This window comes from Leptonychotes weddellii, chromosome 9 (genome assembly GCF_054177405.1).
Source record: "Leptonychotes weddellii isolate Sample4059 chromosome 9, ASM5417740v2, whole genome shotgun sequence".
Classification (NCBI taxonomy): domain Eukaryota; kingdom Metazoa; phylum Chordata; class Mammalia; order Carnivora; family Phocidae; genus Leptonychotes; species Leptonychotes weddellii.
The window spans coordinates 9,534,729-9,549,478 of record NC_138377.1 but is presented as its reverse complement, the minus strand read 5'-3'; the positions used below and the strand labels follow the sequence as shown (position 1 = coordinate 9,549,478).

The 14,750-nt window shown below is 40.7% G+C and overlaps 2 protein-coding genes across 2 annotated transcripts in view; one reads left to right on the top strand and one right to left on the bottom strand.

Annotated features, from left to right (window-relative positions):
- Window positions 1-3,287: 3,287 nt before the first annotated feature.
- On the bottom strand, window positions 3,288-7,076 carry GON7 (GON7 subunit of KEOPS complex). Its single transcript, XM_006741071.3, has 2 exons — window positions 6,813-7,076; window positions 3,288-4,113 (listed from the first exon to the last, which is right to left on the bottom strand). The coding sequence occupies exons 1-2, from the start codon at window positions 7,018-7,020 to the stop codon at window positions 4,019-4,021; spliced, it is 303 nt and encodes a 100-aa protein (XP_006741134.1). The 5' UTR covers window positions 7,021-7,076; the 3' UTR covers window positions 3,288-4,018.
- A 157-nt stretch (window positions 7,077-7,233) lies between these two features.
- The window catches only part of UBR7 (ubiquitin protein ligase E3 component n-recognin 7), a 17,102-nt gene continuing 9,585 nt past the window's right edge, over window positions 7,234-14,750 (top strand). Inside the window, exons 1-6 of the mRNA XM_006741072.3 lie at window positions 7,234-7,442; window positions 9,292-9,425; window positions 9,878-9,938; window positions 11,412-11,507; window positions 13,596-13,649; window positions 13,868-13,973. Coding sequence (XP_006741135.1) covers window positions 7,293-7,442; window positions 9,292-9,425; window positions 9,878-9,938; window positions 11,412-11,507; window positions 13,596-13,649; window positions 13,868-13,973 — 601 coding nt within the window. The 5' untranslated portion in view covers window positions 7,234-7,292. The remainder of the gene's footprint in view (window positions 7,443-9,291; window positions 9,426-9,877; window positions 9,939-11,411; window positions 11,508-13,595; window positions 13,650-13,867; window positions 13,974-14,750) is intronic.

Sequence of the window (14,750 nt, the reverse complement as noted above, 5' to 3'; positions counted from 1 at the left end):
TGATTCTGAGATCATGACCTGAGCCAGAATCAAGAGTCAGACACTTAACTGACTGAGCCACCTAGGCACTCCCCCCCCTTTTTTTTTTTTAAGATTTTTATTTATTTTTTGACAGAGATAGAGACAGCAAGAGAGGGAACACAAGCAGGGGGGAGTGGGAGAGGGAGAAGCTGACTCCCGGCTGAGCAGGGAGCCTGATGTGGGACCTAGGATCATGACCTGAGCCTAAGACAGACGCTTAACAACTGAACCACCCAGGTGCCCCTAAAGCATAACTTTTTAAAATTAAAAATTGAGGCGCCTGCCTGGATCAGTCAGTAGAGCATGTGACTCTTGATCTCCGGGTCATGAGTTTAAGCCCCATGTTGGGTATAAAGCTTACTTTATTTATTTTTAAAGATTTTATTTGACACAGAGAGACACAGCGAGAGAGGGAACACAAGCAGGGGGAGTGGGAGAGGGAGAAGCAGGCTTCCCGCGGAGCAGGGAGCCCGATGCAGGGCTCGGTACCAGGATCCTGGGATCATGACCTGAGCTGAAGGCAGACGCTTAACGACTGAGCCACCCAAGCGCCCCTAAAGCTTACTTTAAAAAAAAAAAAATTGACAGTTTCAATAACTTTTGAGGAACAGTAACTTTTTCTGTATTTGTGTAGAAAAATATGTTTTGGGCGCCTGGGTGGCTCAGTTGGTTAAGCGACTGCTTTCGGCTCAGGTCATGATCCTGGAGTCCCGGGATCGAGTCCCGCATCGGGCTACCTGCTCAGCGGGGAGTCTGCTTCTCCCTCTCCCGCTCCCCCCTCTTGTGCTCTCTCTCTCTCTCTCAAATAAATAAATAAAATCTTAAAAAAAAAAAAAAAGAAAAATATACGTTTTTTAAAAATGCAAAGGAGAACAAGAGTGTACAGTGAAAAATCTTATTCCCAACCCAACTCCTGCTCAGCAGCATTCTATCCTTTTAGATACCACGTGTATCTAGCCAATATTCTCCAATAGTAGCATTCTACACACTGTTCTGTATCTTGCTAGTTTTCATTTAACAATATATCCTAGAGATTGGTCTTTAATATATAGAGCTACACTTTGGTCTTTTTAAATGACTGCGTAAAATCAGTGTATTAATATTCTATTTTTATTTAATTAACTGTCTTTAGTTAATTAATTTATTTAATATACTGTCTTAAGAATGGACACTTAGGTTCTATTTTTATTTAATTAACTAGGGTCTGCAAATGAACATTTATGAAGGAGACAGTATTAGAGTTAGAATCAGTATTAAAATTAAGGAAAAGATCAATCAAACCTATATAACCCAGACCTCAAAACACTGGACCACAAAGCGCAAATATCTTGAAATTTCTTCTTTATAAATACATTTACTAAACAAAGAAGGAAACAAAATATTCAGGAGCAAAGCTCAGTTATTGCTTTAAAAATATGAACTATTTTAGGGGCACCTGGATGACTTAGAAGATCATGTGACTACTGAATTCAGGGTCATGAGTTTGAGCCCCCTGTTGTATGTGGAGGTTACTAAAAAAATAATAAACTTTTTTAAAAAAAGATTTTATTTATTTTTTAAAAAGATTTATTTATTTGACAGAGAGACAGCGAGAGAGGGAACACAAGCAGGGGGAGGGGAGAGGGAGAAGCAGGCTTCCCACTGAGCAGGGAGCCTGATGCAAGGCTTAATCCCAGGACTCTGGGATTATGACCTGAGCCGAGGGCAGACACTTAACGACTGAGCCACCCAGGCGCCCCTTAAGATTTTATTTATTTATTTGACAGAGAGAGTACAAGCAGGGGGCAGAGGAAAGGGAGAAGCAGGCTCCCCGCTGAGCAGGGACCCCCGACATCGGGCTCAATCCCAGGACCCTGGGATCATGACCTGAGCCGAAGGCAGACACTTAACTGACTGAGCCACCCAGGCGCCCCCAAATAATAAACTTTAAAAAAGAAAAATATTAAAAAATATATGAATTATTTTAACTATGCTGGTAAGTTGTTTTTTAAAAGACTGAAGAAAAAGATTACTATAAGTCAATAACTGAGTCGAGGTGCCAACATAGAGACATTATCACAAACTAAACAAGGAAATTTCTGACTATTTATAAAACATTTTCTAGGGGCGCCTGGGTGGCTCAGTCGATTAAGCGTCTGCCTTCAGCTCAGGTCATGATCCTGGAGTCCCGGGATCAAGCCCCACATAGGGCTCCCTGCTGAGCAGGGAGTCTGCTTCTCCCTCTGCCCCTTACCCTCCTCGTGCTCTCTCTTGCCCTGTCTCTCAAATAAATAAAATCTTTAAAAAAACCCAAAACAACAACACCAAAAAACCAAAACATTTTCTAGTTGCTATTTTTTTTTCTATTTGGTATTGCTTTGATTACAAAAATGCACTTAAGTGGAAGACTGATGTTCCAAGTAAAACAATACTTTAAAGATACGAAAAGGTATCTAAACTCAGTTTCCTTAATAGCACGTACTTTGTAAGCTATAGATTTCAGGATGTAACTGGGGAAGTATTATGATAATCTTTTTTTTTTTTTTTGTAATTTTTTAAAGGGTATGTGTACAACCCAGCTCTGCCAATTGTTAGCTCAAATTCAGGGCAAACACCTATTTTAAGATTCATCTCAGAAATAAATCATATAATCTGTAAGGTTACTTCTAACTCTAAAATTCTGTAACTATTTGTATTTCCTTAGATGCATGCTACTTGATTTCTTTGCATTTTAGCTATGTAAATCAACCAGGAAACATGCATAGTAAATAAATGTCTTGGTCCCACTGACAAGCAGAAAGGAACACACACACATTTTAGGAATATATATGTATTTTAAAGGATTCAACAGTACTTCAGTAAGCAAAATCAAAGCATGGATACAGGATGAGAAGAAATACCTTAAGTTATGGTCAACACAGATTAAGTTACTTAAAGACTTAAGTTTGGGTTTATATACATAACATGTTACAGCATAAAAGCACACCCAACTTGTTCTCTTAAGGTACAAGTTAAATATATATTTGTTGAGTGGTATCATCTCTGGGGGTCTATATATTGGTTGTGAGTGGAGATTCCAGGTTTCCTTGGTCTCTCTCAAGGGCTCATCTCCCTCCTTCAGTACTTCTCTTCCCGTTTTCCTTCTTACACAGAACTGCCATTCTTAAATTTAATATCCAATTTTCACCACTTGCTCATGTCACATGGTTCTTTGAAATGTTATTGTCCAAGAACTGACATGTATTTTTTATAACAAGCAGAAGCCAAAAGATGTAGACATCACACAATTTATTTATTTATTTTATTTTAAAGATTTTACTTATTTAATTGACAGAGAGAGACACAGCAAGAGAGGGAACACAAGCAGAGGGAGTGCGAGAGGGAGAAGCAGGCTTCCCACAGAACAGGGAGCCCAACACGGAGCTCGATCCCAGGACCCTGGGATCATGCATGACCCGAGCCGAAGGCAGACGCTTAACCACTGAGCCACCCAGGCGCCCCGACATCACACAATTCAATGGTTATTTAAAAAGTAGAAAACAATAAAACTGAAAAACTGAGGGTTAGCCTCAGTGGGGGGATGGGTTAGCCTGGTGATGCGTATTAAAGAGGGCACGTTCTGCATGGAGCACTGGGTGTTATGCACAAACAATGAATCATGGAACACTACATCTAAAACTAATGATGTAATGTATGGTGGTTAACATAACAATAAAAAAATTAAAAAAAAAGAAAACAATAAAAATTCAGTTGCCAACTTAGAGGATTTTATACATCAAGTGTTCTATTTTATTTCTATGGTCTGAAATTTATTTCTCACTCAAGAAAACAGATTCATTTCTAAACATTTATTTTATCTTTCTTTGCTGGAAACAGAAGAAACATTTTTTTCTTTGACAAAATTGTCCTAGAAGAACAAAACAAATGCTTTTCCAAATACAGCACAAGTCTTTCCTTAATGTCACTGTGTGATAATTCAGATATAGTAGCAGTCTTTAAAATTTCATAAAAGCGACTGTTAAGATGGCGATTTGGGCTGTTTTGCAGATGATCCATCTGAGTTAGTTCTATCATCAGTGTTATTTTCATCTTCTGCATCATCTTCATCATCACCTTTTAAAATAAATATTTGTTGTATGACAATATGTTCAGTGGTTCAAAGAAATAAGATTGCTAAAATGGTTGATAATGAGATCATTTCAATTTTAAGGATTAATAAAATCATGCATACAACAGATTCAAAGTATGTATGGTTAAAAAGATTTCAAGAATTTTGGTGTTTAAAATCTTTTTTTTTAAAAGATTTTATTTATTTATTTGACAGAGAGAAACACAGCGAGAGAGGGAACACAAGCAGGGGGAGTGGGAGAGGGAGAAGCAGGCTCCCCGCTGAGCAGAGAGCCCAATGTGGGGCTCGATCCCAGGACCCTGGGATCATGACCTGAGCCGAAGGCAGACGCTTAACGACTGAGCCACCCAGGCGCCCCTTGGTGTTTAAAATCTTACCACTTTTTTTGAGATATAATTCATAGACCATAAAATTCACTCTACAATTTATTGATTTGTAGTATATTCCCTAGGTTGAGCAACTGTCACTACTATTTAATTCTAGAACATTTTCATCATCCCGGAAAGAAATCTCGCACCCATTAACAATCACTTTCCATTCCCCTTAGCCCTTGGCCACCTCTAATCTACTTTCTATCTCCATAGATTCGTCTGTTCTCGACATTTCATATAACTGGAATCATAATATATGTGGCCTTTTTGTCTGCCTTCCTTCACTCAACATGTTTTTAAGGTTCATTCATGTTGTAGTGTTTATTGGTACTTCATTCCTTTTTATTGTTGAATAATATTCCATTGATGGATACACCATATTTTATTTATCCACTCATCAGGTGATGGACTTCTGTGCTGTTTCCACTTTTTAGCGATTATAAAATAGTGCTGCTATGAACATTCACGAATAAGTTTTTATGTGAACATATGTTTCCAGTTCTCTTTGGAGAACTAGGAATGGAATGAGGAGATCCTAGGAGTGGAATTCCTGGGTCATACGATAACTTTATGTTTAACTTTTTGAGGAACTGCCGAACTGTTTTCCAAAGAAGGTATATCATTTCGTATTTCCACCAGCAATGTATGAGGGCTCAATTTCTTCACATTCTAGCTAACACTTGTTATTGTTCTTTCTGATTATAGTCATCCTAGTGAGCATGAAGTGGTATTTTATTGTGGTTTTCATTAGCATTTTTCTGATGGCCAATGATGCTGAATATTTTTTCATGAGCTTACTGACCATTTCATGAGCTTACTGGAGAAATGTCTATTCAAATCCTTTGCACATTTGATAACTGGATTATTTGTAATCCAATTTCAGTACTTAGTACTTTTTAGAGTTCTATCACTTTTCTTTAGTAATTGTTGTAATTTTTAAATTTTGTACATTTGTTGAGATTGAACTCATATAACACAAAATGCACCATTTCAATCTCATTACTTTTAACAAAGGAAATTCAAACCTAAGCTTTATGGGGTCGTCATTTAATATACACAAAGATGTCCTCCAATACAAAGATATTACTGACCTGCCATTAAGAGAATAGGTGTCAGTTATTTTTCCAAAAAGTAATGATATTTTAAGAAATGGCTCTAGCTATACTCATCCTTATTCCAATGATAACACTTTCAACAGATGAGAGAAGTATTTCTGGAGCCAAGAAACAGGACTTCACTTTGAACGTATGTGGCAACACCCAATTAACATATTCATGGAACCAATCTATTGTCTGAACTCAGAGTAATGGTCTGAGTTTACATTATCTGGAACTATCAAGATGTAAACAAGATGGGGGAAAAAAAAAAGGTACAGTACCATTTAAGCCCCTCTTCAAAGGAGTTAAGTCCTGACTCCAATATTTATTTATTTTTTATTTTATTTTATTTTATTTTTTTAAAGATTTATTTATTTATTTATTTGTCAGAGAGAGAGAGACAGAACACAAGCAGGGGGAGAGGCAGGCAGAGGGAGAAGCAGGCTCCCCGACGAGCAAGGAGCCTGATGTGGGACTCGATCCCAGGACCTGGGATCATGACCTGAGCCGAAGGCAGCCGCTTAACCGACTGAGCCACCCAGGCGTCCCCTGACTCCAATATTTAATTCTTAGGTTCTTCAGCTCAGGGCAGAAAATGTACCTACCTCTTTTTGTATTCACTTGAATTTCATATTTCTCCTTTCAAACTGTACCTTCTAAAATGGGATATGGGAAAGGAGTCCCTGGGAGTTAGGACTCCTTAAACTGAAATCTTCAGAACCTATTCGGCGATAGATGGCAATCTTCCTAACACGTCTGTAATGTCAACCCTGGTAATACTCATTTTCATCCTTCAACCCCCCCAGCTCAAAAGTCATGCCCCCTCTCTGAAGCCTTCCCGGGTCCTCTGAGTTTGCAATAATTACAGAGGGCCCTGAGGTCGTACTTCCAGTCTGTAATAAGTGTTGGCTTGTCTAACCCCCAACAGCCTGAGAGTTCCACAAGGCCAGGAACTGAGTGGCATTCACCTCATTCTTTCTCAAGAGCACAGCCCAGTGCCTGGCACAGAGTACTAGGCATTCAGCACGTTTTTTGTGATATAAATGGAAAGACAGTCGTGAAAACGCTTAAGTAGAAGTAGCCCAGATAACACGGCGGTAAGTGCCAACAATTTTTAGCTGGATTCTTCCCCCCGAGGCTTTCTCCAAGTCGGCCACCCTACCCGGGCTCCCCTGCCCCGCCCTCCTGTCGCTCCAGCACTTTCTCAGGGCTCACCGTCCATGGCCTCTTCTGGAGTCGCCACCTCCCAGTCTTGCGCTTCCTGCTGTACCAGGGGGTCGAAGAGCTCGGTCACCAACTCTCTCATCTGGGCCACACCAGACAACAGGCCCTCGAAAGGGTCCGCGTCGCTCGGCGCCTCACAGGGCACCCGCAGCTGCTGCTGCTGCCCATCCACCCCGAAGTACTCGGCAAACAACTCCATGACGACCGCTGAGCTTCAACGGCGAGCGACAGAGAAGAGCCACCCGGAAGCGGAAGTCAGCACGCGGCGGGCGCAGGCGCGTGCAGGCCGGCGCAGGCGGGAGGAGGGAGAGGAGTGACTTCCGTTTGTCGGAAGTCGCTCCTCCTCCTTCCTTCTTTTCCCTTCTTTGGGATTGGTTCTTAGCACTGGGCCCCGCCTCCTCCGGCCCCGCCTCTCGCAGCCGCTTTTCCCGCCTCCGCCGGGCCGAGCCGCGGTCCCGCTGACAGTTGAGGATGGCTGGGGCGGAGGGGTCCGCTGGACGGCAGTCGGAGCTGGAGCCCGTGGTATCGTTGGTCGACGTTCTAGAGGAGGACGAGGAGCTGGAGAACGAGGCGTGCGCCGTACTGGGCGGCAGCGACTCCGAGAAGTGCTCCTACTCGCAGGTGGGTGCGCGGCCCGGGCCTCGCCTGCCCCGGGCTCCCGCCGAACCTCGGGTTCCCGACCTGACTTGCCCTATTCCCGCCTGCGCGGCCCGGCTCCCCCGTGGTGGTCCGGGGCCGCCGTTCGTGGTAGGCTTCCCCGTCCCAGGCCCAGCTGCCCTTAAACCTCAGCCTCCTGGGTCCTCCTTCTTAGCCTGTAGCCAGCAGGGCCCCCCTCCTTCCTCGGTCTTCCTTCGTCCGGTCTCTCAGGATTCTCCAGGCTTTGGCCCTGGGGCCCCTGCTCTTTCCTTCCTCTCCCGTCTCTCCTCGGAGCCTCGGCTGCTTTTCAGAAACTGTCCCCGTGACCTCTCAGATACCGACATCTTTGTCCTTACTTTTCCCATCCTAAGAGTGTTTATTAGGAACCTAATGGGAGAGTCAAAGCAGAGTTAAAGGAGAGAGATCTGGGTTTGAAAATCTCCCCCTGGGCTGGGTTCCTTGACAGCTAATCCTCTACAATGTAGTTTGACAAGTGCTAGCTTGTAGTTTTTTTGGCGAGACGAAGCAAGTACAGTGTCTATCTGCAGTCGTCCCCCCCCCGCCCCGCCCCCTGTGGGAATAGACCGGAACCACGACAGCAGGTGGCACTGGCAAAGGAAGGGAGGAGAAGAGACGATTTGCTTGAAGGGTAAATTTGGCATTTGGAAGACGTTATGAATCAGGATTTGAGGGGGGGCGTTGTAGTGTTTGGTGGCTCATCCTGTATTTCTAGATACAAAAATGGAGCAAGTTGGGTAGAAGGAAACTACACGGGATGAGAATTGGTAGGAAGAAGAAGGTCACCTAGACTCTGGGGGATGCGTGGAACACTGGGGGATGAGGCGAGAGACTTGGGGCCATTATGTGGTGCGGACTGAGCTCATAATACCAGTTGTCATCGTTGACCGGTTGAGTTTACCCTGCACAGTGGTTAGACTGTTGAATTAACCTGGTATCTGCAGATAGTCCCAGATGTTGGCCGGTATTTTAAAACCTTTGGTCACCACTAAAACAACTTTTTCTCTGCTTTCCTTTAAAAAAAAAAAAAAAGTGTGTGTAAGCTTTTCTTGAAATGTAGTTAGCTTTATAAAACGGACTTCCTAAAAATTTTCTTTTTACTGTAGTTAACTGCGTGGAAAATCACACAAGTCATGTCTATGGCTTGGCGAAAAAAGTGAACATATGTATGTACCTACTACCTGCCCCCCCCATCAAGAAATTGAACATTATGGCATCCCAGAAGCTTCTCTGTCTCCCTCCTTTCTAGAGGAGGGTAACCACTGTCAAGATTTCTAAGTTTTGCCTGTTTTTCCTTCAACTTTTAATTTTGAAAAATTTTAAATCTACAGATAAGTTGAAAGAATAATATTGTGAACACCTGTGTACCTCTTGCAGGTATTCATTTTTTGCCACGTTTGTTTTATCTCTCTTCTCTATATAATACACTTTACTCCCCTGAATCATTTGAAAATAAGTTGCAGACATCATGAAGCTCTAAATATTTCAGCATGCATCTCCTAAAATCAAAAGGATTCTTTTAATGCATTGATTTTTCTCTTTGGTGGAGTCACAAGTATTTTCCAAAATTGTAAGTGTGATATTGCTAACGTAAACCTATACACATTCTCCTATATTTTCATGTGTTAAAATGTTGATGCAGCCCAGCTTATTCTTATTTTCAGCTGACTGGGAATTTAAAACTATCATTTTAAGAAAAAATTGTATGAAAATGAGCACTACTATAGGACATATATAGTGATTTGAAGCATGCAGTGGTGTTTTGGTACTCTCCTGTGTAATTATTCTCTCTTTCCCTTTTGGGGCTGTCTTTTAGGGCTCAGTAAAGAGACAAGCACTATATGCCTGTAGTACTTGCACCCCAGAGGGAGAAGAACCAGCAGGAATTTGCCTAGCTTGCAGTTATGAATGTCATGGAAGTCATAAACTATTTGAGCTATACACAAAAAGGTAAAGACAGTCAGGGATTGGCACTGAATGCTTTTTAAATGTTTGGATTCTTGCCCACCTGCACTGTTTTTCTATTTAAAGTAGTTGTGCACTGGTAAAAATGTAATTGTTTTCTATAATATAATTGGAGAGAACAGTTTTTCCAGGGGCCTTTTAAAATAAAATTATTGTATAAACTCAAACTAGTCATCCTTCTCTGCCATTATTTACTTGTGTGTTTGTGTATGTGTGATATAAATATTTGTCTCTGTGCATGTTAATTTTCAGAATTAGTAAATATTTTATTGTTATGTGCTTGGAGAGATTTCAGATTGGTTACATGAATAGCAACCAAGGCCACTTTTTACATCCTAGAAACCAATTGAAAGGGAAGGGGCTATGATACTAATTTAAAGAGTAACTCATTAGATTTAAAAGAAAAATTAAAATCGGCTCTTCCTCATTTTTTCCAGAAACTTTCGTTGTGATTGTGGAAACAGCAAGTTTAAAAATTTGGAATGCAAATTATTTCCTGTAAGTAGGCACTGTAACTAAAAATGCATTGAAAATAGCTGAGATTGATATTTGCCAGAGTGGATAAATACTATACATGTTCCAAAAAAGAAGTTCTTATGCTTATTCTTTGCAAATAGGCAAATCAGTATTAGACTGTATTCTTTTTTTTTTTTTTAAGATTTTATTTATTTATTTGATAGAGAGAGACTCAGCGAGAGAGGGAACACAAGCAGGGGAATGGGAGAGGGAGAAGCAGGCTTGCCACTGAGCAGGGAGCCTGATGTGGGGCTCGATCCTAAGACCCTAGGATCGTGACCTGAGCTGAAGGCAGACACTTAACGACTGAGCCACCCAGGCGCCCCTGGACTGTATTCTATTTTTTATTTTGTTGGAAAACTAACCTGTTCAGAGCCTACATTACAGATTGTAATTAATCTGAAAGATTTTGGTGGGAATGTTCTTTAAAGTAATTCAGGTTTGATTATGTTGGTTGTGCTCATGGTTTAAGGCTTTTAAAGCAAATGGTATGACTTTAAAAACAATAAAAAACTTGTTAGGGGTGCCTGGGTGGCTCAGTTGTTAAGCGTCTGCCTTCGGCTCAGGGCATGATCTCAGGATCCTGGGTTCGAGCCCTGCATTGGGCTCCCTGCTCAGCGGGAAGCCTGCTTCTCCCTCTCCCGCTCCCCCTGCTTGTGTTCCCTCTCTCGCTGTGTCTTTCTCTGTCAAATAAATAAATAAAATCTTAAAAAAAAATAAAATAAAAATAAAAACAATAAAAAACTTGGTAGTGAATGTGAGCTAGATGAACACAGGAGTTTTTCACTGCTTTTTGGCTAATAACTGTACTTATACAGTAATGTTTACTGAAGTAACCGAAATTAAGTAGAAAGTAGGGGATTTTACATTGTTCAGTCATAATTGCTATTTCCCTCCTTTGAAGGTTATTTTTAGACAATTTCCTTGCCTGCTTTTTACCTTCTTGTAACCTGGGAGCTTTGGCAATCACAGCTGGGCATTAAGAAATACTTCGAAATTCTAGGCCAATGTTCATTTACATAGGTCGATCATTAATATTTATAATTAACTTTTATCAGCATTTTGTTATGGACATATTTGGTTTCCCCCAATTACTACAGAAAAGGTACAAAAAAATTAATTTTATTTATTCTCTGTATCCTAAAAAAAGTATCCTTTTAATAGGAGTGAATTCTTTTTCTTTGAACTTTGAAAGTTAAAGACCAACTTTTGGGGAGGAAGATATTTAATGTAGAAATTGAATGCACTGACTTCATGCAACAGGAAATTTATGATATTTATATTTCATTATATTCATGTTATTTATTATATCTTACTATATTACACTGATGATGTATTATGAATATGTCATATATATGATATTTGTATGAAATTTATGATAATTTATACTTTCATGATGCCTGAGATTATAGTTAAAATTAGACCATATTATATATTGAAATTAATCTCTTTCAGGACAAAGCAAAGATAAATTCTGGCAATAAATACAATGACAACTTTTTTGGATTGTACTGCATTTGTAAGAGACCTTATCCTGATCCTGATGATGAGGTAAGAGAATTGGAGGTTGATTGGAGGTTAATACCTCTAGCCTTCACTCCTTGGCCTGTTGTCCAGTCTGGATCTCTGTAGCTGTTCAGAGGGGATTTGGGGATTATGAGAGGATTCTAGGTTTATCCTTTCTTAGGAGTCTGGGCTGGAGCTGTAACTGGTACAGATCTCGACTATTCTCAGTCTACACCATGAGAGTGAAATATTGGACAGGACTTTCTCCAGGCCAGCACTTTCTTCCTTCCTCTCTCTCGTTGCCTGCCTGCTCCACTCCTCCAAACACTGTCCAAAAAATGACCTTCAACTTCTTGCTTCCCTGAAAGAAAAGAAATGGGGTGTACAGACTGAAACCTCTTAAAGATTTCAATATTTACAAAATTTTTAAACATTTAAAAAAATTTTTTTAAAGTATACACAATTTAAAAAGAGCTTTTCTTCTTCCTCACTTCATCTTCTTCCTAGATATAACCACTGTTAACACTTTTGGGGTATATGTTTTTAGACCTCTTTCTGTGCGCATGTAAGTGGATGTGTGCTTCAATTTGTAGTTTCCTTTTAACAAAAGTGAAAATTCAGTACATTCACTTCTGCAGCTTTTCTCACTTATCACAGACATCTTTGCATGCAAAACAGCACAAATCCAAATCCACCTTGTTCTGATAGCAGCCAAGTATTCATAATGTGACATGCTGTAAGTTAGTTACCTAAATGTTCTGTCGCAGATCGGTGGTGTCTCATTTTTCAGTATTGTAAAGAAAGCTGCAGTGAACATCCTTATACAGTAATATGACTGAGTATATTCCTGCAAGTATTTATGGATACCCAGAGGTAGAACCAGTGAGACATAGGATATTTATATTTACAGTTGCGATCATGTCTGCCAAAAGAGTTCAGTCACAGACAGTAGGAGATAGTGTGTTTTTCCCCATATTCTTGTCAGGACTACATATTAGCGGCCTTTTTAAATTTTGCCATCTTGATAGATGAAGAGCAGTATCTTTTAAAAATTTCCTTTCCCTGATCATGAGTAAGATTATGCATCTTTCATGAGTTTATTTAATAACCTATCTGAATTGTCCTTTCATATTCTTGGCTCATATTTTGACTGGCTTTTGTTTGTGTATTTACTGATAGGAAGGAGTGCTTTTATGTTTAGAAAAATTAGGCTTCTGCCTTCTTCCTCGCTTTCTAGTTGTCTTGGAACTGTAATTATTGAACCAAATTATGTAGAGGAACAAGTTGAAAATATCTTTGAGTTAACAAAGATAAAACCTTAAAACTGGATATTTTAAGGTATGGGCTAAGGTGTTATAACACTGTTAAAAGATAAAAATGAGATGCTGAATAAATTGATCAAGGCAGAGAAAGAATAAAACTGCTACATATATATATTTTATATGTGTGTGTGTATAGGTCTATATATGGGCATATATAAAGATATATATGCTTTTTTCCCCTCTAAGAAGTTATAATAGGGAAAATACAGAACAACATTGGGATATTAATCAGTAGATATGAAAGCCTGGGAATGAAAGGAAAACCATGCCAAAAACAGTCTATGCCCTTTGGTATATCGTTTTCCTGGGGCCAGAATTTAAGTACTTAATTATTTAACTAATTCAAGTTAGGGAAGTTTTGCTGTCCATATTATCAAAAGGCTGTTTATGATACTTACTTTTCAGTTTAAGTAAAATGAAGGGGTTGAAGAATGTGGGATTGCCACATTCTACATTGGTCAATTCATCTTAACCTCCCTGGGCCTTAGTTTATGGATAAAATGAGAAGCTGTTACTTACAAAGTTTTGTGAGAGTCAGATGCCAAGTAACGGAAGTGAATGAGCTTTGATGGTTGCTTCCAAAGTGCTCACCTCAATGTAAGCCTTCTGCAGACGGGTTCCTGGAGAGTGAGCTTCTCTGGCCCTGTGACCCGCTATTTCTCCCTGTCCCCTTGACTATTGGCACGTGGATAGCAGTCTCACAGAATTGGTAGATAATTATTTAGTATCTGGTTCTACTGTTTGCCAGATTTACTTCTGTGTCCCAGAATTCGCTGTAATCATTAACATGCAAACTGCTTTTCCGTGTTAGATTCCGGATGAGATGATCCAGTGTGTAGTCTGTGAAGACTGGTTCCACGGGAGGGTAAGGAAAGCTTTTACCTTTTAAAGCCACTGTCTTCACAAAAAGAGAAAAGATCTTTTCTTTTTGAATTGTGTTATATTTTACCTTATAATTACTCTTCCAAAAAGAAACCATAAAGATACGATCAGTGTTCTTTTGCAATATTTGTTGATTACATAATGAGCATCTTGGACAGCTTGGAGACCACAAGAAAGATACTCGGTTTCCTGTATTTGCAGCATCTTGGTGCCATTCCCCCCGAGAGTGGCGACTTCCAGGAGATGGTGTGCCAGGCGTGTATGAAGCGCTGCTCCTTCCTGTGGGCTTATGCTGCGCGGCTGGCAGGTACGGGTCCCTCGTGGTGGGGTGCTAAGACCTGGGCTCCTGACATTTCTGTGTTCAGTCCAGAATTTTTGGCAGCTGTTTTTCTTTTTAAGTTAAATTCAGTTAATTAACTTATAGTGTATTATTAGTTTCAGAGGTGGAGGTCAGTGATTCATCAGTCTTATATAACACCCAGTGCTCATTCCATCACGTGCCCTCCTTAATGCCCATCACCCGGTTACCCATCCCCCCAACCCCCTCCCCTCCAGCAACCCTCAGTTTGTTTCCTATGGTTAAGAGTCTTTTAGCGAGGGCGCCTGGGTGGCTCAGTTGGTTAAGCGACTGCCTTCGGCTCAGGTCATGATCCCAGGGTCCTGGGATCGAGCCCCGCATTGGGCTCCCTGCTCAGTGGGGAGCCTACTTCTCCCTCTGCCTGCCGCTGCCCCCTGCTTGTGCTCTCTGACAAATAAATAAAATCTTTAATTAAAAAAAGAAAAAAAAAGGGCGCCTGGGTGGCTCAGTTGGTTAAGTGACTGCCTTCGGCTCAGGTCATGATCCTGGAGTCCTGGGATCGAGTCCCGCATCGGGCTCCCTGCTCGGCGGGGAGTCTGCTTCTCCCTCTGACCCTCCTCCCTCTCGTGCTCTCTGTCTCTCATTCTCTCTCTCGCAAATAAATAAAAAAAAAAATCTTAAAAAAAAAAAAAGAGTCTTTTAGCGACTGTTTTTAACGGGACTCAGGTATAGAAAAAGTGTGAGATACCTTCCTTCTCCACAAGGTGCTTATAGATCGGTTGGGAG